Source organism: Ochlerotatus camptorhynchus, unplaced genomic scaffold, assembly GCF_037179485.1.
Source record: "Ochlerotatus camptorhynchus isolate MF236.1 unplaced genomic scaffold, CSIRO-AGI_Acam_v1.1 ptg000523l, whole genome shotgun sequence".
NCBI classification, from domain to species: Eukaryota; Metazoa; Arthropoda; class Insecta; order Diptera; family Culicidae; genus Ochlerotatus; species Ochlerotatus camptorhynchus.
This window is the reverse complement of record NW_027041007.1, coordinates 352720-376882: the sequence shown is the minus strand read 5'-3', so window position 1 is coordinate 376882 and position 24163 is coordinate 352720. Positions and strand designations below refer to the sequence as shown.

The 24163-nt window shown below is 40.8% G+C and overlaps 1 protein-coding gene across 1 annotated transcript in view; it reads right to left on the bottom strand.

Moving 5' to 3' along the window:
- The window catches only part of LOC135712956 (uncharacterized), a 108137-nt gene that overhangs the window by 21342 nt on the left and 62632 nt on the right, over positions 1-24163 (bottom strand). The window contains exon 4 of the mRNA XM_065236056.1: positions 365-487. Within this exon, the coding sequence (XP_065092128.1) occupies positions 365-487 (123 nt within the window). The remainder of the gene's footprint in view (positions 1-364; positions 488-24163) is intronic.

The window sequence follows — 24163 nt, the reverse complement described above, 5'->3', positions numbered from 1 at the left end:
CTTGTACCTTACAGCCCATTGTAAAAACTGAATTAGCCATAAGCAAAGCCGTTGTCCACCCTACTCTTGATTTGTTCACGGTGAATAATATTTTCAAAATTTTCTATTCAATCGGATGCCGATTACGACGAAAGTAGTACTTAACCCTACTTAATTTCTCAACCGACTCCATTCCGCTGTCCCAAACTGTATTAATCTAAATATCGTTAATGAAGCGTGCACCTTTCACGCAAAGCATAATGATTATTAGTTTTTTTTTACTTTCCATCCCTAAAAGATGTAGGCCTAGAGTGAAGAATTATTGGCAGCCAAATTTCCTACAGGAAACATTAACAACGCACGCCTTCACACCCGAAGCACTTACCTTAAGCTTTCCGAGCTGGAAGTGATGACTGCTCAGCACAAAGTGCAACCCGATGGCCGAAGTTTCCAAATCGGTATTACGGTCTCTAAACGGCTTATGATTTCGAATATGTGAGGGATTAGCCTGTAAGAAGATTAAGATTTATTCGGTCATTATTGTATTTTTTGCTCGTGGGTGTCGGATTCTATGCGATGTTGCTTTCTTAGGTGGGGGCATTGCGGGATCAGTTGCTTTTAACAGGTTCACTCTTCTTATATTTCTAAGACGGTAATTTATACCTTTTGGCAGGATGTTTTGGTTTTCGGAAATGGAAGGCATATTTATGACCAACTTTTCGTTAAATCCAGCCCGTTGTCCAGCGCAACCGTTCCGGATTATAGCTGAGGTGGAAAATTGTTCCATTGTCGCTGGTAGTTTTCAGCCTGAATGCTCGTGTGTGTTTGCAAAAGGTGACCGGATTTCGATACAGTACACAGACACAGCATTTCCTGTTTGTTGCCGCTGGCGCCGCCGTGTACGATTTCCGTCCTAGTGGGTTCTTTTATTTGTTGAACGGTGGTAGTTGAAGGGTGGCCGCCGGTAAGGTAAAGGTTGTTGTCGACATTAAGGAAATCGAGGATTAGGGATATGATTTGTGGCTCGCAGTGCTGCTCAGTTACCCATTTTGGCCTTTAGAGCGGGTTCTTGTACAAGGTAAGAAGGTCACGGAATGGAAGGGGAGGATGGTGAAGGGAAGGGACATAGGAAATTTTACGATTGTTGTTAGAACGTGGGTCGTACAAGTTTCTGACTTGGGGTGGTCGGTATGCCTTCGACAGAATTTGGTTAGCTAACAGGCCGTGATTTTCCGAATTAGCTGATTGTGAAAGTTTGAAAATTGATTAATTATATATTATAATTTCACCTTTGCAAACACTGACAGATCTAAAGAAAATCGTTTCTAACGTTCCAACCAGAAGTAATAGCAACTTGGCTACTGTGGCATCAAATGCAAGTTTGCTTCCGGCTACTGTGCTATAAAAATGTTTTCTTCTTTCTGATTTATGAAATCATCTTTGGTTCTCAGGTAATAGCCAAATGTCGAACAGAGGCACTCTTCTATTAGCAAAAATTTAAGTGATCTTCCACTTTAGCTTTCGGTCCACAGCTTTCTGTTTTCGGCCAGATTTCAGTGTATGCTGAAAGGCTATCTCCTTATATTGTGCATTTTGCACCTTAGTAGACTCCTGAGCTGAAATTATTTTCTCAGTCACGATCCCTCACCTCACTCACAGGCATGCATGCTTTGATCGTTTTTCTTGATTTGTTTTGTTTATTTTCCACTAACGCGCTTGTCAGATTGTATTCAATTGTTCTGTTCCACTGTTTTCCTATCGGCTTCATTCCGGAATAAATAGTCTGGGGAAAAGTTTATTGTACCATTCATCGATATGTGGGTATTTTCAAATATCAGTTGTGCAATAATTAATCAAACGATTTCGTCAATTGCACAGATTGCAAGAGTATGGAGAAAAACCAAAAACGGCGTCGCTTGGAAGCTTCGGAAAATCCGGAAACAGAAAATCTGTCGCGTCTTTCCAACCCCGATGACGAGATGGAAGATCCCGAAGATGGCCCAGGAGGAGAAAAACGCTTGATCTCTGATTGTGATGATGACCCAGCCGTGATTGTAGATTATGAGTTGAATTTAACCGATGAAAATCGTGACTACGCTTAATCTATGCTGCCTAGTGGCTTGTATGGCTGTTGGCTGCTGGTATCGGTTTGTGAGTTTAAGGGTCAGAGTTCAGGAAAAGATGCAGGTAAATGGGGAGTTTCAGGAGACTCTCCCGCGGAGTTTGTGAAAAACTGTTGGTTATTGTCCCAACAGTTTCTCAAACGTGATATCGTCTTCGTCTGCGATGGAAATGGTGTTGCCCAGCCGTCATGGTGCACACAAATGCAACCGGATGAAGAAGATTTCAATCGTTTCGCATTATTTAACGACAAATCTTGTCACAGGTCACATACCGTTGACAAAATCACAGCAAAAATTTCGCAAAACTGGAAGAACAAAGAGATCCATCTTCTCTTGCACGCGTACTCTCTTCCCGTTAATAACAAGGCAGTCCATAAGGTGGTGAAGGACACTCATTTAGAACCCGAGGAACGGGATAGTGTAGCATGTGATTTTCACATGTCACCAAATCATGAATGTTCTCGTTCTTCAAAATTAAATTCAATATCCAAAGGTTCAACGAACAATTACATCAGCACGTTGGAATTGTTCGTTGCCCTGCAAAAGTCTTTCGTTGCAATTTATCACGCGAAAACAAAAGTATCAACTTACAGTGTCAATACTCGCAGGCTGTTTCCAACTAGCACGGAGTGTCACAATGCTTACTAAGTGCTCTCTCACCATAACTCTTTCTCTCAATTCATTTGGACCTCTCTATCAGGTAATAATCAGTGATTGGTTAATTAAGTAAATAATAACTTCAAGTATCTCAGGTAAATGGAAGTTAGAATAAGTCAGTAGAAGTCAATAAAAACACATTCGTTAATCAACCTACTAAGCGTGAAGTTCGTCGTCCGAAAGCCATACGTGGAAAGTAGCTGGTGCTGCGTCCAACATATCTGTTGGACTATTAGCTGAAAAGATACGTCAAACGCACGGGGATCATTGGCAAGCAGTGGATGGATGATGTGGGCTAATGCCATTTTTGCCTCAGACCCTTGTCTCCACGAAAGCCTGGTGAACGAAGGACCTCCAGCGCACTTGGTGAAGCTTTTCACAGCCAAAGAGCTGCCGCGATCGAGGCAAATTCGTCAGAACTTTACCGTAGCTCACAACGTCAATGCAGGGTACCACAAAAATGAACATTGAGGCATATGAAGTGCGAGACCACTTTGGCAAATCATTTCTCCCAGCAGCGGAAGAAGCAGTCACATTCAACGAGTCAGATTTTGGAGCTTCTCTGAAAATGTCAGTAACATCGAAGACGTGGACCACAGAGCAAGGTTGCAAATACTCATTCCAGCTAAAACAATGTTTTTTTTAAATTATGAAATAATTAGATGCTATGATCATATTTTGAATTGGTAAGATACAAGAAGTAGTTGCAAAGAATGTGTTTGATATATTAAACCTGTTTATTTCACTTCATGAGAGTCACAATCAGCGATTTTTTACACACTCACTCACACACTCAGCGATCAGCAAATCGCTGATTGTGACTCATAGAAAGCAAAATTTACAGGTTTTATGTTTCAAACGGATACTTTGTAACCTCTTCTTGTAAGTTACAAGTAAAACATGTCATCATACCATCTTTTGGTTTTATTATTCCGAAAAACATTATTTTAGCTGAAATGAGTATTTGCAACCTTGCCACAGAACGGCGCCGGTGGTGTAGTGGTAAGAGTGATTACCTCTCACTCCAGCAGGCCTGGGTTCAATCCCAGTCGGCGCCGCCGGGATGTTCTGAGGCATAACATCTCTGATCACGCCTTCCTTCGGATGGGAAGTAAAGCCGTTGGTCCCCGGTTCATGAGTTGATGGGTCGATAGGTAGGGTCCAGGTGTGGGAGCTGCCTTCCTGGCACGTCGGTAGCATTGGTGCTCAGCACGGAAAACAAGATCGACGGAAAAAACAAACCAAAGGAAAAAAAAAAAAAAACCTTGCCACAGAGAATAATATTTTATGTTTTCTTTTAAATTTACAATTACAATAAAACGAATGGAAACCGAAATGACATATTAATTTTGCATTTCATATAATTTATTAATTATTTTTAAACCTATTGTCTTCAAAACCAAGATAAATCAGATCACATTCCAATCCAACAGTTGGGTCAAACCTTCCTGCTCTGATATATCCACACTTTTTTGATAAATTATTCATAGAATACTTCGAGAAGTCTGTTAATACTTCCGTCACTGCTAGATCAACAAGAGATGAACTAGCCATATGGCTAAAAATCTCTTAAATAAAGACTAACAAAACTGCTAGATCAATATTTTTTAATTGTGGTTCCCTTGATACGTCCTCTTCAGTTTTCGTTTGATCATCCCAAATACAAATTCTATCGGATTGAAAAAAGGGCAGTAGGATGGCAGGAATTTGGCATAAATGCCCAATGACCGGAGATAGGAACCCAGAATAAAAGAATGGAACCCAGGGTAGCACCACATAACATATGTGGAGCTCGATCAACAAAAATCGACCCCATTTCTGTGATTTCAAGTGGTTTAGAAGAACATCGATCTGTCAAATTGATTATACCAGCCGTAAAATGAGAAAAAGGATCAAGGGGCTAGTTAATTCTATTAGAATAATGCTAACGTGGTTTATAATGCTATGTCATCTTAGCACTCCTGAACTCATGACTTTGTATTTCCTTAACCATTTACGTCCTTTATTTATAATTATATAGCTAGCTTTGACAAATTCATCATCTTGCTTCACACAGCAAAATATGACGTTTGCATTTAAAAAGTATATATTTTTCGCCAATTTTTTATGCTATGACCTACCACCCAACTGTTTACAGACTAATTTAAAAGAGAAACGTATTGTTTTTCTGTGATTATGGCCAAAAAGTGGGTATACTGGGGATAGAAGAAAAATGTATGTAAAATTTTTTTCTTTGGACATTTTCATTTTTTTGGAACCAATGGATCAAACTTTGACTTCACAGTTTGAAAAAGTAGTGTAAATTTTTGTTCAATATGATGCACATCTCATCTAAGTCTACATTATAAATCGTGAAATGTTGCGAATATTGAACACAAAAGCCCATATACAATACAAGTTTACGTGAATGAAGGTTGTTCGCAACAGCGAATAGATTGGTACCACTGCCGTGTATCGATTACACCGCCACCGCTAACCACTCTACGTTTCCGATGTTGGCCGCAGAAATCAGCACAGCAGAAATATTTCCCTATCCTTTTTCCCCTCCTTGCATTTTGTTTTACTAACCCCGAGAAGGCCGCGGGCAAACGGCTTCTCTTACTAACACTAGCAATAAGAACAGAAATAAGTGTAAACATCTAATCAGAAACTAGCTTTTATAACATTGTACACGATCATTCCGTTTTGCGTAGTATATTGTTAGACCAATCATCATCGTCATTTAATTTCTCTTTGATTAAAAAAAGTATAAAACCAAGCGAATCACGCATTCACATTATCAGTCGTTTCCGAATTGCCAAGCAATACAGATATAAGGTGAAGAAGCTGAAGTCATCCTTCTAAGAAAGAAAATTCCAGTTTTCCCGTCGATTCGATATCCATGCAAGGGGTCCCTGTTACCGTCCCAGTTTTGTCGGTGGTCCTGCTCAGCGGAGTTCCTGTTCCCTCTACTTCCGAAATGGAGAGTTGCTGTTCCCACCGTTGCTTGTTGCCGTCGCTGCTCTAAAAAGAGTTTTACTTTCGCGGTGTTCTTTTAAGAACTACCGATTCCGAGTAAGCGACGTCGGCTCGCAGCTGGTGCAGCTGGAATTTGTCGTCATCTGTTGGCAAGGCCCAACGAGCAGCCGTTTCAGTTTCAAGTCAAACATCACGTTGGCAGTCGAGCCAACAAAGGTTGACATCACAATTATAATTCAGAATTTTTTGCTGTGTATGTTTCGTAGGAGGAAAACTACGACCGCGCAAATTTAGAGTTAAGTGCTTACATTTTGAAGTCCATAAAGAAGCAACAAAATTTTCAACAAGAGTCCCTGTTGTACACACTTAGAAAAATTCATGTAAATTTAGGTGCTCTGAGACTGACATATACGAGCGTCAATTTTGACATAAAATTGAGTCATAATAGACGCGAAATTCAGCTCAATCAAACGTAATGTTGAACTTTTCAGTCTTGGAGCACTTAATTTTACATGACATGTTTGTTTACGTCTCTTCCTTTATGTCAAAGATAGATTCCGTCACGTGTAAAATTGGGAATTTCTAAGTACCATGCGAACAATATTTAGTGTTTTGAACTGATCTTGCATCGTTCCATTCACCAGAATTTGGCAGCAGGAAGATGAAATCGAGCACTAATCGATGTAATACCTAAGGTTTCAAATTTATCTATGTTTCTCAACTGCGGCCAATTTAAAATATTAGCTTAAATCCTAATACAAATATCTACTCCAATTATTTTAAATCAAAAACCGCGAAAAAGTTGATCCTGGTTACTAGAAAAGGCAAAGGAGAGACTAAACACAATCTTAACAACATTTTTTCGATCGCTATGGCTAAGGTCCCAGGCTGTGACTCCCAGCTAGCTGCCTCAAAGTTACCAGACATGGCTTAAACAATTCTTTTTCTAGCAAAAATAAGCACTTTTTACACACGAAAGTTATCGTTTGGTTCTATTTGAAGTTGTTTTTTTTTCTAGCTTTTTGGATTTTTTTTTTTATTTGTAAACGTTAATATCCATCAACAGAATATGTTGTGATGTAATCATAAGTTGTCTAACTAAAAGCACAGTGAACAATATTCCAACAAACTACAGACAAAATGGTAGATTTACACCTATATATTCAACGTAATCATCAAATCTTCGAATTGTTTGCATTAAACTACATTCAATTATCATAAATTTGGTTAATGAATCCAAAGCAATTCAACCAGTTCGAAGAGACGAAGAAATATTGCATCTGTGAAAAGGCTATCCACGCTCCTGGCTTCAACCGACTTGAAAATACTAGTTAAAAGATCCTCTGAAAAGCCCCTTGTAGGGCTAGTCGAAAAAAGAATGACCGCATAGCCCAATGACCAGTAAACATGTCAACAGAGAATTTGTCGTATCTTTTGATCCTCCGTGGTTCAAATGGATGACGGACTTTGACATCAAACTCCGTCAACCATTCAAACAGCGGAGGAACAAAAGAGACGACAAATGCTCTCGGCCTAGCCTGTTTACAGCTCATTGCGCATTACCTTGACAATTGACAATTCGCCTTTTCGGTCACTCTGTAACTCTTTACTCCTATGGTAAAATCCCATAAGCAAACATCAGTCTGTAGTGAAACATGGTGAACATTTCCTTACCCTTTCACTCCTATGAAAATCCCATAATATACTGTTCCGTGAAGAGTCCGCTAGATTTTTTGATTGTCAGATTGTCAGATGCTTATGAGAGTTTACCACAGGAGTAAAGAGTTGCAGAGTCAACGTCAACGCCAATGCTTACTGAGCATGCAACCGTTTATCTGCTTTTCTTTCATAAGGACCAATGCCCTAGCCAATGCCACAAACGCAAACAATTACTTTTTCCGTGGATATCTCTATAATGATATCGCACTCAAGTAAACCACCACGATGATTGTGTAGAGCGAGAGTCATCCTATCCGATAGAATTGAAGGCTTACATTACAACTTTTAGTCAGTTATTTTGCATGAAGTTCCACATATGTTATGTGGTAGCACTGAACCGTTCCAGATTCCAAAGCAAAGTTTCTGCAGCATTCGAAAAATGTTGCTCTGTTAAAAGTCCCTTCTGTCGAGAATGCTTCTGTTAACCCTTTTTGTCCTGCGATGTGTGATATTCTGGGTTGTCTGACAAACTCACCCCTACAAATCAAACGTTCACCTCTTACTCCGTATCCTCTAGATCTAAGCATTGACCAATTATCAAAACTATCTTCATCCAGGAACAGCGAATCCAAACACATAAAGCAACCAACGATACAGACAAAACGGTTGCTACGACTACCATGACAAACTCGCTCTGTAATATAGCGCGATCGGAGTGGTAGAAGAATAATGATATATTTGCTTGCCTGCTTTGTTGCAATATACACGGATGAGGACATAGCTTGATATGAATCGAGAAAAGACATATCAAAAAAATTCCCATTAACACACGTGTATCATCTTCGGCTTTACTTCGTGAAGCAGCTTGCCAACAATTTGCTCGTTTCCTTCTACCGCCCCGAGTGAGTTGTGTCGCACGGGCTGCTTGTCATGAAAAAGAACGAAGAAGATTATATCATTATTGCTTTCCACTTCTGACATAGCGTTATTATTCGGTTCATTGATCGCTTGTCATTTTGTCATTTGGAGATATTTTTGATTCCTTGTCCAGGAAGATTACATTTTGATAATCCCATTTGATTTCACTCATTTCTGAGGCAAACCGAACGACGTCTTCGCTACGTATTTGAATAGCTCGTCTCTCGAGTGCTTTCCAGCTAAGCCTTTCCTGGCGAAGGATTTGACAAATTGATGATGCAGAAATGGTGATGCGGAACGTGTCTTCAAACAACCGCTTTGCTTCGTCCAGATAAAGAGTCGGTTTGCAGCGATACAATTGAACCAGCCATGTCCGCTTATCTGCACCAAATGTTTTCAATCCGTTCTGTTGATACGTGGAAATCCATTTGGAAATGGTTGACTTATGCTTTCGATAGATGATTGCAAGCTAGATCGCAAGCTTAGATTTGGATAGACCAAGGACAAAGTATCCGTAAAGCGCATGATATGCTGTATTCACCAATGATCGCTTCTGCGAAACTTGCAGCATGTTGTATGTTGTATCAGGTCTATTGATTATCTGAACCACCATGTCTGATATCTATCAGACATGGTGGTACAGATAATCAATAGACCTGATACAAAATACAGGATACATTAGTTTTATGATAATTCTCGAGTCAAAATGTTTTAATAACTACTTGTATTTTATTGTGTTTTATTGCAATTTGACAGATCATTCACTGAGACGATGATTGAGGAAAAAATACCTGTCAACTACGATCCTCACAGTTTTAGACTACATTTCATGGCATTAGCAATAAAACTTCACGATATCGGTTTGAGCTGCTTTGATACCGTGCCGATTCAAATTTCGGACACTTAAACTCGAATTTCGGACACTTTTAAAAGTTGATTATCTCGGTCGAATATGATCCACATGTCTTGTAAATTTTAAATTTTTTTGACTAGTGCCCTCCACGATCATCTAACATTATTACTTTGTTTCTAACTGGATGTAATATTTAATTAAAAATGAAAGAGTCCGAAATTTGAATCGTCCAAAATTTGAATCGGAACGGTACTTACTTCCTCAATTTTCGACAATTCCTGGGAGACAGGTTTTTGCGCTCTTTAGGAAAAATAACTCGCATTTTGATGATTTCGCAAAAACTGGGATTTTCGGCACACATCCTTGTAGAACAATATGCATACAACAACCAGAGAGGCCAGATGTATAGACATGTCTGTGAATTTACAGTGTTTTATTTTTTTTAACAGACATTTTTTTCGTTACAGACATTTACAGACGTTTTAGTTTTTTCACAGATATTTGCAGACTTTTGTAATCGAGGGAAAATTTTAAAATTTATTTGTTTACACTGTTTTACATCGTTTTCAAATCCACTACACGAACGAGCTGTCACTGTTATAGACGGTCATATTTATTGAGCTGTCGATGTGCTGCCATGTTGTATCCAAATCTAACATTTTCCATACGATTTGACGGTTTGTTTTGATACGTCAACTCACGTTGGCCGGTCTTTAACTTGACTGTCTATAGTCACTGTCAAAAAGTGAATGAAACGGACAGTGTGTTGGCATCCTATTCAATCTTTTTATTCGAGAACAGTTTTAGCACAGACAAACAGACATAAAACTCGCAAGTTGTTCATCAAACAAGCATTTAACGGTCAATTTAAAAGCATCGTAGTTGGTAGTACCGCCACCTGTGGCGCGCATAGTCAATTCCCTTGCGTTTGTCGTTTATACACTACCGCCATCTGTTCAGCGTACTATCCACCACAGTGTACTCAACAGATGGCGGAAATGTTTTAGCGACGATGCTTTACAGTGAGAAATATACAATGCAGAGCTTAAAATTATTGACTGCCTTGGCTGAGTGTGAAAGCACTGCACTATTCAATCCATTGCTCTGTGCAGACCGTTTGTACCAAACAGTAAAGGACGAGGCAATGAAAGAGCCAACAAAATCATTCAGTCACTCACGAGCAGGCGACGCACACTGCTTGCATTCACTCACACAGCATCTAATTGAGTCATTTTTCCAGGTCATTCAAAACAAATGTTGGGTACCATCACGGCAGAATAAACGTGTTGACTGAGCTACTGACTGAGTGCTCGGCTGTCAGTGACTCGTTTACCTCTGAATCATTCAGACTCTCACGAGGCAGTGAATGATGAGGAAGATGGCAGTTCATATTCATATCAAAATGACTCAATGAACCTGACTGTTTTGCGCACTGATACAATGTGTTATGTTTGTTTGTCTGTGGTTTTAGTGCTGAACATAGCAGCCATTGTCTTCGTTTGTACCTGAATAAAAGTCGTTAAAATGTGGAAAAAAAAATCGAGAAAAATCAAAGGGAACCCGAGAGGAAACCCCATAACAAACTTTTACAAAGAATCAGGTTAAGGAAAATCAAGATAAATGCTAGCACTAATCATTACGTTGAGTTCCATATGATTTGAGGTATCGCACGATGCATTTCGGCGCATCTCAAAATCTGTCCACTTCCGGTACCCAGTGCATTTGAACGAGGCCATTGTGATCATTGGGTCTGTATATGTCCACCATTGATCCATCCATTGAAATTCTAGTGTGATTTGAGGTGTCGCATGATGAGTTTTTGATATACAGTGCCTTCCCGTTTTTGGCAACACGACCTCATCAACTAATTCTTTCTTCAAATTTGGGCTAGCACTTTCTGGGGATTAATTAATGACATTTCAAGATGATACACACAAACCAAAAATCTATTACAATGAATGTTAGTTCCATTTCCTATCATCCTCTGTTCATGAACATCGCAGCGAATGTTAGAAGTTGACCTTGCAGGCGATGTAATGGTTTTTTGCCTTTTTTATTTCGTGTTCTGTCTGTGCTTTCACCTACACAAGCAAGCGTTTGCCTTGATTTTTATGTATAACATGGCAGAACGACGCATACACTTGCCTCGAATCTCTCCAGCAGAAAAAGCATACGAAGTCGAGTGTGAGAGGAAATGAGCGCTTCTTGTTTGTTTTTAGGCAATCCGTATTCAGAAGCATGGAGAGAGCAGTGGAGAAAGCACAGGTCTGATTATCGCAACGTTCGTTGTTCGAGTCCCGTCGGCAACCTTTTTCCTATTTTTTTTTCGACATAATTTACCTCACTAACACACTCTACATTTTTTGGTCTCCAATTTTCTTGCATTGGACCGCAGCTAGGTATATCACATCCTCAGTCTCCACTTACACCCTCTGATGATGAATCCCACATAATTGTAAGCGAATCTTACATCCACCGGTTGGGTGTAGGAATGGAATTAAGCCTTGGATGGATTTTCTTGACAGTGAAGAAGACAAAAATCATGTGTTGACAAAAATATTAAGGCTCTGTATCAATGTTTTGTGAATTCCCCAATTGGATCTGGAATTCACATTTTATTTCAAATCTTCGGAACCATAATTCCGACCAAAAAATAAACCAATACCGATCTATGGGGATCTGAAACAAATGTTCTGGAATTTGTTCCACTCAAATTGATCCATCCATCTCTGCGAAAAGTGAGTGAGTTGCACTCATACGAACTTACATACATACATATTAGAGTGATGCAAAATTTGAAATTTTCGCTCCACAGTACTTAAATGATTCCAAATCGGATCCTGACTAACCTCTCAAAATTTGAACACATTTGGTGAAAAACTGAGATGGCACAAACCATTTGAAGTTTGTATGGGAATTACAATGGTAAAAACAAGATTTTTGTTCATGTCTATCTAATAGTTCACCATATAGGTCTGCTTCAAAAGCTTTCAACTGTATTTGTAGGTAATTTTCCCAGCTACAACTTTGCTGAAGACCACTTTTTGATTAAATTTAAAGGATAGAAAGTTATCAATGGTTCAATGCGCTGATGTCTTATGATCATGCTCAATCAACAGCTCAGCAGGCAACATTGGTGTTTCTGGGGCGTTGAATAGGATACACAAATTATGGCTACTATGTCACACTGCAAAATACAGTGTTGCCTACAGAGCAGCTGCTTGATCATGTCATAAGTTTACCAATCTCTTAAATAATTAATAACTTTTTCCCGTCTCGTTTTACATAGAAATGATTTTCAGCAAAGTTGTAGCTGAGAAAATTTTCTATAAGAATTGCTATCGAACTGTTTCGCAGCTCAATATGGAAAAAGACTAGAAGGCAATGAACATAAAGTTGAGATTTCCCATAGTAATTTACATGTAAACTTCAAATGGCTTGTGCGAAGTCTGTTTCTAACCAAATGATTTGTATCTTTGGGAGACTAATCAGGACCCGATTTGAAACCATTTAAGCACTGTGGAGTGAAAAAGTCAAATTTTGCATCAGTCTAATACATATATACACACATACAGAAATATTTTCCAATCCCTTGGTGTAAGAGAAAGGCAAAAAACTTGGTATCAACAAATTGCGATACACTTATCCAAGTTTTTCTCCCCCAAGTTTGTAATTATTTTGCAAAATGTAATGAATATGTTGCTTGATATATCTTATTTTAAAACTGTGTTTGCAAAATCGTTACTACAGTGTTAGTGTTTAGCGCCAATTCATCGTACTTGGCTTCGTTGTACAATACTCTCCATTTCTCGATGATATTAATTCAGATATTCCAAAAAAGGACCAGTACTAAGTAGCTAACGGATTTCCACAAATTACTCAAACTCTAGAAAACGTAGTTTACTTGTACATCCAACCCGGGGATGTAAGATTTGCTTACAATTATGTGGGATTCAGCATCAGAAGATGTTAGTGGAGACCGCATGAACCGAGGATGCGATATACCTAGCTGCGGTCCAATGCAAGAAAATTGGAGACCGAAAAATGTAGAGTGTATTAGTGAGGTAAATTAGTTATGTCGAAAAAAATAGGATATAGATTGCCGACTGGACTCGAACCACGAACGTTGCGATTATAAGACTTGTGCTTTTTCCACTGCTCTCTCCATGCTTCTGAATATGGATAGCCTAAAAGCAAACATGAAGCGCTCATTTTCTCGCATACTCGACTTCGTATGCTTTTTCTGCTGGACAGATTCGAGGCAAGTGTGTGCGTCGTTCTATAAGCTTACTGGTTTAGTCGAAAGCGTAGATAGAACACAAAATAAAAAAGACAAAAAACCATTACATCGCCTGCATGGTCAATTTCTAACATTCGTTGCGATGTTCATGAACAGAGGATGATAGGAAACGGAACTAACATTCATTGTAATAGATTTTTGGTTTGCGTGTAGACTTAATAAAATTTTCGAGCCTCATAAATCTTTTTGAATATGTCGAAAATCGACGAAAAATTTACTTATTCTAGAAGCATACACTCAAAGAATAAATCACATATCCAATGGAGAATATTTATTTGAATTTCACCTAACATTCATGTGATATCATAATTGGGAATTGAACCACAAAATCACATGAACCTTATGTGTCAAATGAAATTTTTCCTGTAAAAGCTCGGAAAGTTTTACTCAGTCTATGAATTAACTACATTTCAAGAATATGAGTGAAATAATCGCAACTTTATTCGACCTCATTTGTCGTGTAATCGTAATTTATCTTTTTATTAACTGCTTTTAACGTATACTGCGTTAATGGATGCATTCTCAACTCCAATTAGGGTCAATTCGTTAAAAGCAGGTCTTTTCTGCTCGAACATGACTTTTACTGAAATTTCAAATTTCGCAAACTATTTCGAGACAAAAGATGATTCAAACGCAAAATTTCTGATAATTTCATGCAGCCCAATTACAGACATTTTTTAAATTCACAGACACTTTTCGCAGACTTCCGAAATAAAAATCTGGCATTACAACACACGTCGATGAACAGTGATTAATGTCATCGGGACTCAAATGGTGCCATGTTGAAAATGTGCCCATACTTTATGAAACACTACCGAAGACGGCACCACCCCCGCGCCCTTCGGGGATTAGTGTATTCGGAGATGGACAAAAGAGTTGTATCCCTAGGTCAGTGCTACTTTCTGAACATTACAACAACAACATTTAAATGACATTTAAAAACAGTAGAGGGGTTGGAACAGTCGTCAGAGTACTTCATTTGAACGCTATCACGGAAACACACCCTTACGTGACAGTAACGATCCTACACTCCCGTTTTCCAAAACTGTACTTTAAGTCAGGGTTGCTTCCACTCACTTCAGTATAAAAAAAATGCTTTTCGGAATTATAGAGGCATTAGAAGAAGAGGTTTTGAAATATATGTTTGACACGCCTGACAATTTCGCTTTCAGAGAATTTACTCCGCCTTCAGAAAATGAGCACTCACGAACGTTGATTTGGCTCTCTGAATGGGAAATTGACAGAACTTTTCAACCTCTTCTTGTTACTTACAAGAACAAATTATCAATGATTCCATAATTCAGAAAAAAAAAACATTGTGAAGTGAGTGGAAGCAGCCCTGCTTTAAATTGGCATTCTCAAACATAACGCTTCCCATTAATTTATGCCACAACAAAGTACACCGCAGAGACCAATCAACAATCATTCATTCACCCAGCATCCGCCTTCTACCCCTGTGCCATTCCTTCTTTCCGGAGTGCACTGGGAAAAGCTGTTTTTTCATTCTTTTCACAGAAGCCCAACCCTGCCTTATGCCAGCCGCCTGAGGTGGGTACTTGCTACTACTGCTGGTGCAATTCCCAATTACACTGAAGACATAAAATAAGCATAAAGGCATCATCGCTTTGCAACCACAAAACTATCCTACCACACCCTCCTCCCCGCTCCACCCTGGTGGTCACATACATAGTCAAAACGATGCGGTGCTGTGGGCGGGATTTAAAGTTTTTACTCGCCACACTAAAAAGTGAGTAGTTTGTGCTGCACAACAACACAGACCCCCCTAAAACCGCCCCGCCAGTACCTAAAGCTCTTCCGCCGCACTTTTCAATGCTCACACAATAATGGTCCCGAGGGAACGGTTCCGTTTGAAATATGATAGGTGGTGCAACACAGCGATGTTGGAGACGAAAAAGAAAAACGGAAAACGGCTTCCATAAGAGGGGTTATGAGCTTTCTGTTGACATTTTTGTGAGCAATGAAAGTCTTTGTGTTTATATGCGGGAATTTATCGTTAACTGGCTGGCTGGTGCAGTCTGATGGATGCTCACCCGGTCGCTCCCGGAGATTTTATTAAACAATGAACACAACATGTGAAGGATGATTGTTTACTGGATTTCGGTCGGGATTCCTCTGAGGATGTTTTGAAACAAATTGTTCCCGGAAAACCGGCTGGTGTTCTTTTGCTGAAATTTTCCGCAAAATGCGTCAGCATCAGATCGTGTCCCCGGTGGCTATCTCATCCTATTGAAAACCGAAAAACAGAGCACTTTGCCAATATTCAAAATATCAATCATCTGACTTGTTTGAACCCCGGGAACCTTTGGCCGTTTCGCTCGCTGTTTCCCTTCCGAGACAGCCCAGAACGAGCATGTTCCGGCCGTTGCATCATCTTATAAGAAGTTCACCACCGAAACCGGGTGAAGGCAGATGAAACAATGTTCGTTGAATATTTCCGAAGTGAGCTGAAATCTTATTTCATACTTCAGTGCTTCCGGTGTGGACTTTTTCATGTGCACTATAAAGAAGGAACAAAATCAAATCTCGGGCCACTCTTGTGCTTCAATTCAACAGCTTTGGCAATCGCTTGGCGAAAGAACGACGTCTTTTCACAATGTCCATTGAACCGCAAGCGTAATTACAAAGTCCAACTTAAATATTGGGGCATGACAGGGTGGGAGCAAACTTTTCCACAAGCTATTGCGTGGTGAGTTTTCAACTTTTGCCCTTGGAGGATGGAAACTGAGTCGTTTTCGTTCCGGACAGAGGAAGAGCTTAATGCTTTGAGGGATGTTTGTGGGTTTTGTTATCGAGGGAAGCAGTTGCTGCAACTTAAATGTTTACTTGTTGGTTTTACACCTGAACTTCTTCGTTTACCGTTGAAAAAGTTTGCGATTCTTGGGCGGTGGTTGGGGCTCAAGGCATCGTCATTCAATTTGTTGTTTATTAATTTATTTGATAAGGCTCAATCGAATTAACTTTACAGAGCCGAGAATTCTTGGTCACTATACAATACATCTTAAAACTATAATCAAAAGATAAAAATCAATAAACACTTTATCTTCCGCTATCCAAAAAGCCTCCTCCATCAGAACGGGAGCCGCTTTCAGTGGTTTCATTGTATGGCAGTATTGCCAAAGTGGGTCAGAGCACTTCCATTGCAGCAATGGACGCAAAACGTGGTCAGCACTCACACACTCATCACTAAACGGTTGCTTTCCAAAGTCAACGACGCCTCGATCGAAAGAACTGACAGACGATCGTTGTCGACGGCCAATTGAACACTGTTTCAATTTGTATTACACTCAATTTTTTTAAACGAAATTATTTTTCGTCTCTGTTTTTGATCGTGTGATCTCGATCTAATTTAGCGCCATTTGTTTAAAAAAATGTTGTAAAATCAAAATCAATTTAAAGGGCGAACACGAAATTATTGCAGCACATTTAATTTGCTCTCAAATTTTATGTATTTATCAGATAAAAATCAAAAAATTTAGGGTGTTTCTAAACATGTATTAAGCTCAGTATTTGTTTATATTGGATCAATTTTTAGGATTTGTTTGGAAAAATGTCCGAAACTTTTGCTTCACGTCATTCACAATACGCTTGTAGAATCGTATCAGGTTCCTCATTTTTTATCCATTTCCTCCGCATGTCATTTGCATCCTTTGCTTCCTCTTTGGTCTTTCTGAGTTCCCGCTTCATCATGGCCCAATAGGTTTCGATTGGGCATAGTTCTGAACAGTGGTTCATATCCTTGGGGATAAAATGCACCGAATTTGCCTTATACCATCCAGCACGCTTTAAGAATAGTGACAAGAAGCTAAGTCCGGCCAAAACAATTGTTTTTTACTGTGCTTACTAATGGCAGTAGACGCTTTTGGAGGCATTAATTTTTCTAAATTTCGCTATTAATGGTGCCCTTTGGTACGAATATTTTAGTTCTTTTGACGTCTGTGATTTCTATATGGGGGTACACTTTGTGAAAACCGAAAATGAAACATGTAACAAAATTATGAAAGAGTTTGAACATTAATAGCTCAGCTGCCCCTGGACCAATTTCAATAATTTTATCACCAATCGATCAGAAATATTTGTACGTATCAATAACAGTGATGATTTTGAACAAGAAACTATTGGAAAGGTGGTAATGTTAAGCATTGTACAATGTACAATGAAAAAATAAAAAGTAATAATTTTATCACTGTTTTTCATGAAAGAAACGTTCTTCCCAAACCCAGTCGTCAAATTCGAGTATCACTTGGTTGCACATCATTCTGCTTTAATTTCATCATCTCATCTCATCATCATTCATTGCTCGACTGTTGAGCTGTTCAGTCCATATTTTCGCTCGAATTCTCGTTTCGATTTTGTTTCGTTTTGTGCTGTCGCATTGCGCCATGGAACTGTCGCCACCTTCTCGCGTTCTGGCAAGTTTACTTGAACTTGCAAACATGAAACAAATGGTGCGTAACGTGCCTATGAGACAGCAGCGGGCCCTTCAAAGAAGGTGCTAATCAAGCCCAGCGCGTCGCAGTATGACGCCGAAAAACGGGTACTACAAGTCAATACAGTACTCCCGGAAGAAATGGCGATGGTGACGCCGTTCCCATTGCAAGAAGAGAGTGGATTCCCCCGCTTTTCACGCCGGTAAAGGATGTTGCCAAGGTGGGTGCCGAACTGGCAAAACACAAGTTGCTGCCTCGCTTCAAGCTTTGCAGCATCGGTACCAAAATCATGTGCTCCAGCCTGGAGGAGTACAAACATATAGGATGTTTCCTAAAGGACAACAACGTGAACTTCTTCACGCATGATCTGCCATCGAGCAAGCCACTGAAGGTGGTTTTGCGTAAATTACCGTTGTTCAAGGCGGCTGCGGTGAAATCCGAGCTGGAGCGACTTGGGCTCAAGCCTGAGGCAGTGTACCCGATGAACCGGCGTTCCAACTACAACACCAGCTTCCATGATCAGTTTTTCCTGGTGCACTTCACTAAGGGATCCACCAGTATTGCGGCTCTGAGATCAAAAATCCGGGACCTGTTTCAGGTCATCATCAGTTGGGAGCATTACAAACCCCAACATCGTGATGTAACGCAGTGTATGAACTGCCTCTCATATGGCCATGGCTCCAAAAACTGCGGCAAGTGTTCTGGAACTCACTCAACTGCGTCCTTTGAGCAAGATGATAACATCGAGCCAACATGTGTCAACTGCGGTGGAAACCACCAAGCCTCCAATCGCGGATGTCCCAAGGAACAATCAGATCGGTCGTCTCCGTAATCATCGTTCGCCTCCTGTACTCACGGAAGGCCAGTACCCAGCTCTCCAGTCCCGTCGACATGTTCCGAACCTAGCCCCGCTTCCGCTCAACAACCAGTTCAACATCGTCTCGCTGCTGCTGCGGCCCAGCCGATTCTAGATTCATCCACCGCCCCTGGTTTATCATACGCTGGTGCTGTCTCAGGTGAGCCTGTTGACGATTCTCCGTTCACCTCGGAGGAACTTGTGACGCTCGTGGCGAGGTAATCATCATCATGCGCACCTGCAAGACTCGATCTGAGCAGCTACATGCTGCCCTGTCCCTTGTCACTCAGTATAGACCGTGAAGCCATCAAGATCGTAAATTGGAATGCTTGCTCCTTGAAGAGCAAAAACATCGAGTTTGTTGACTTTCTCAACGAACGGCACATCAACATAGCCGTCATCACCGAGACTCACTTGAAGCCCGAGCTGAACGTCTTCCTTCCCGACTATTGGCTAGTAAGGCTTGACCGTACCAGCTCCGGGGGAGGGGGAGTGGCCATCGCTGCGAGACGGAATATCAGCTGCCGGCTACTACCAAGCTTCCAGCTGAAAATCATCGAAGCCATCGGATTTGAGGTGAGCACATCGCTTGGTCCAATCACCATCATCGTGGTCTACTGCCCAAAGAAAACCAACATTAGGGACGGCTCGACCGCAGACCTCCGAAGAGACATCATCAAGCTAACACGACGGCGGCAAAATTTCGTCATCGCTGGTGACCTGAACGCCAAGCATCAGGCCTGGGGCAATAGTCGGCGAAACCACAACGGCACAATCTTATACAACGTTCTGCAGGAAGCCCACTACAACATCCTGTGTTCGGACACTCCCACTCGGTTGAGTCGATCCGGAGCTCATGCCACCATCGATATCTTCATCAGCAACGTTGGCGATAACATCTCTCAACCTATCGCCTATCAGGACCTGAGCTCGGACCACTATCCGGTGGTGGCCGCAATAGGTTCCTCGGCCAATATGTTTACAGTTTCCCGGTGAAATTACCATCGTGTTAACTGGCAGCAGTATCAGAGCTGTGTGGGCACAGAAAAAGACTACGACGTCCTACCGGAGTCGTTCGAAGAAGTCGATAATTGTCTGCAAACCATCGAAGAGGCGATATCCCGTGCCAGGGAGCAACACGTACCAGCATCCAGACAGGTGAGTCATACTCTGAACCTTGACAGCCCACCCATTGATCTTATCAGGCTCCGTAACACCATTCGTAGGCAGTTCCGAAGTTCTGGGCTGCCCACTTGAAGACCAATGTCAATAGGCTAACCAGAATTATCCAGGACAGGATGGTGGAACTCAGAAACAACGATTTTACCAAAAAGATTCGGTCTCTCCCAAATTGTGCAAAACCATTTTGGAAGATGACCAAAATTTTGAAAAATAAGTCGAGACCGATCCCTCCGCTTTCCTTTGTTGATCAGAACTTGGACCCATCCCTACTCATAACCCCAGTTGAAAATGCCAATGCTCTTGGCCAACATTTTGTGATTTCACATAATCTTGGCCAAACCATGGTGAGCCCCCATGGGTTTAACGTACTGGTTAATGTACTGGTTAATGTACTGGTTAATGAGTAGAATATCGGCTGATGAGATGATAGCAACAGTTAGAAGCACTAAAAACATGAAGGCCGCGGTGTAGTCAACCTCGAGTTGAAAAATTTGAGTATTGACTTCTTCAACCATCTTACCCTTATTTTCAACAAATGTTTGGAGCTTGGCTACTTCCCTGCATGCTGGAAGTTAGCCAAAGTGATTTCAATACACATATACTTACAGATGATACTCAGCCGTCTGCTAGTGTTTTCAAATGATAATAACATCTCAAAGAGCAACTCGGGTTTAGGAAAGGCCACTCTACCATCCACCAACTCGCACGGGTTACTAACACCATCAAGCGGAACAAGTCCGTTTCCAATACATCTGCCATCCCTAGTAGCACGCTTGTCACATATCGGCTGTAGAAACTTCTTTACGACTTATTTCAGTCATAAACAAGTTGCTGCAACTTTTCTTAACGGAAGTGTGCTACTCGGGATGGCATTGTTCGACAATGTCTGGCATGATGGCCAGCTGTATCGATACAACTTCTCGATCTACCTCGTGAAGATTATCAAAAACTACTTGTCGGGCAGATCATTCCAGGTCTTCTTGAACAATTCTTCTTCTGATACATTCAACGATTATGATGGGGTTCCCCAGGGTAGCCTCCTTGGTCCTATCCTTTTCAACATCTTCACGTCACGGATGTTCCTCCCCTTCCAGTTGTTGGTTATTCCTAAGAAACAATTCAAGCTGAACAGTAATAACAGAAGCTTATTATTGGTTGATTTAAGGTGTACAAAGCTGATTAACACCAGGCTGAATATATAGTTGATTAGTAGTGATTGAAACGAATGGTATCCCCATAATTCAACCTCAATAAGTTTAGTTCTTTTAAATGTACTGCCTAGCTTTCTAATCCCAAGCAGCGCCAGCAGTAGTGACAAGGAATAGAAGCTTTTTAAGAATAGCTCCATGTAGAAGTGGATTGTGACGACTTGTTGGAAGTATTCACATTTATATTCCTGTGTTTCGATTGTTCAACACTTTATATTGCACTGCATTTTCGGACCGCATTCCAAAAATATAAGTCAACTATGGCACTAAAATTGCATCCAAATGACCATCGAAATAAATCACGCACTTGTGTCCACATTTTGTTAACTGCTCTTGATAATGAGAGGAATGTGTTGTTGTTGTTGTTTACTATTCTGCATTGCTGTATAATACTATTCCGGTTGCTATTATTGAACTTAAATTTGACGTACTTCAAGATAAGGATCATACCTTTTGTCACACATATGCTTATGCGGTCCAATAGGTATGGTTGATGCCTGTGAATCAAAAACCATGAAATTTTTAGACTTGTAATAACAATATAAATATGGGTATCCAATTAGGCAGCAGCAAAGAAGGTTAGCAGTATTCCATTTTTTTTTTAATTAAATTTGAAGGCTGAACAAGGGTTGGAAAAGACTGTTATTCAATGCCTTTAAAAGCTGATAATTTTTATAACTTTTAATCTTTCGGCTGATTAAAATCAGATTTAGATGTTTAAAAGCTGAACGAAGGTAAACGTGGCTTATGTACACCAATCAATAAAACTAAGGCTGGATATAAATCAATAAAACAACACTTGTTAAGCATAAAATTGTTACCTGTGTTTACCAATGTGTGTGGATGACACTACCATCATCTATAAGGGTAGAGTGATCCGTGCTCTGACGAGAAAACTCTAATCAGGCGTGAATGTTCTGCCCAACTATTTCAAAAGCTGGAAGATTTGTATCAATGCAGTTCAAACACAAACCATACTATTTCCGCACTCCAATTCACCTCAGCTTGTTGCGCCTAGTAACTTAAAAGTCTTCCTTGATAAGACTCCCATTGAATGGACGAGTGAAGTCGCTCACCCTTGATAGCAAGTTGCTGTTCCATTCCCATGTGGACAAAACATCCACCAAGTGCAACATCTTGATTAGGTCGCTCTATCCACTTATCAACAGAACGTTCACGCTTTCCCTTAAAAACAAGCTTGCCCCCCACAAGCAAATCATCCTCCCCGTGATTGAGTACGGAACGCAAATCTGGGAGGGTTATGCTAAGTGCCATCACCTTAAACATCAAATGATGATCCTCAACAGGCCCCCACGAACTCGAAATTCTGAGATCCACTCAGCAAAAAAATAAATTTTAATATTACATCCAAGAGGATGCACTTTAATCACATCGAGAATCTCATGTAGTTTTTATGGCCACAACAATGAATAAATGCAGCAAAAGTAGCGTAATGTCAGTCATGCACTGTATTAATGATAATGTTGTCCTTTTTGCATGTAATATTACACCATATTTTCGACACGATGGAAGTGCATCCACTTTGATGTGATATTTTAGTCTTCAGATACTGGATGCTGCCACTCAATCAACGATTGGCTGTTACTCGTGCCGCTGCATCTGCTTCCGGCTGATACCTAGTTTCAGCTGAAAATAATTGAAGCATTGAGAGTGGAAGTCTCCACACCCGTCGGCCCCGTCTACATCATTGCGGCCTATTGCCGGAAACAAGCCAACGCCAGGGATGGATCCGTGGCAGACCTGCGGAGGAATATTATCAAGGTAACACAACGCCGTGGAAAGTTCATCATCGCTGGCGACCTGAACGCCGAACATCAAGCTTGGGGCAACCAAAGGCGGAATCAGAACGGTACCATCCTACACAGCAAAAAAATAATTTTGATATCACATCAAAGTGGATGCACTACAATCATGTCGAAAATTTCATGTAATTTTTATGACCACATAAATAAACAAATGCAGTAAAAGCAGCGTAATGTCAGTTCATGCATTGTATTAATGATAATTTTGTCCTTTTTAGCAAGTAATATTACACCATATTTTCGACATGATTGTAGTGCATCCACTTTGACGTGATATCAAAATTATTTTTTTGCTGTGTAAACGACGACCTTCAAGAAACACTCCCACCCGGTTGAGCCGGTTTGGCGTGTACTCCATCATCGACATCTTCGTCAGCAACATGGAGAAGATCTCCCAACCGGTAGCCCACCAAGAGTTAACCTCGGACCACTTTCTGGTGGTGGCCGAGGTGGGCTCCTCCGTTAATCGATTTCATGCTTCCCGTCGGAATTACCATAGGATAAGTTGGGAAGTTCCAACCGCCGTCCAGGAGGCGGTATCCCGAGCCCGCGAACAATACGTGCCAGCTTCCAGATGGGTGAGTAATTCTCTGAACCTTGATCAGAATACTAAAAGCCTCCGTAACGCCATGCGTAGGCAGTACCAGAGAACTGGACTGCCTACCTTGAAGACCCATTCCAACCGTCTAACTTAACTTATCAAAGCCAAAATGGTGGAACTCAGAAATGAGAATTTTGCTAATAACATCCGTTCCCACCCAGATTGTGCAAAACCCTTTTGGAGTCCTTAAAACTAAACCGAGGCCTATTCCACCGCTGGTTCCACTGAGTTGTCCGAACGGTTCAGTGGTTCACCTGATAACACCTGCAGAGAAAGCTTCCACGATAGGTCAACATTTCGTCAGCTCCCACAATCTCGGACAAAACATCAGCAGCCCGCACGAAGCTCCACCACCAGGTTCCTAACATATTTCCCGAAGAATCCGCGATCACGGCTGATGAACTGTTAGCTTATAACAAAACTTCCAAAAGCATGAAGGCCCCAGGTTTCGACAACATCGTGAATCGGGAGCTCAATCAGTGCCTCCGAGTTGGCTTAAGTCATCCTCATTCGAAAACCTGGGAAGGATCCTTCCTCTCCTTCAAGTTACCGACCCATCAGCCTTCTCTCAGGGTTATCCAAGCTGTTCAAAAGGGCA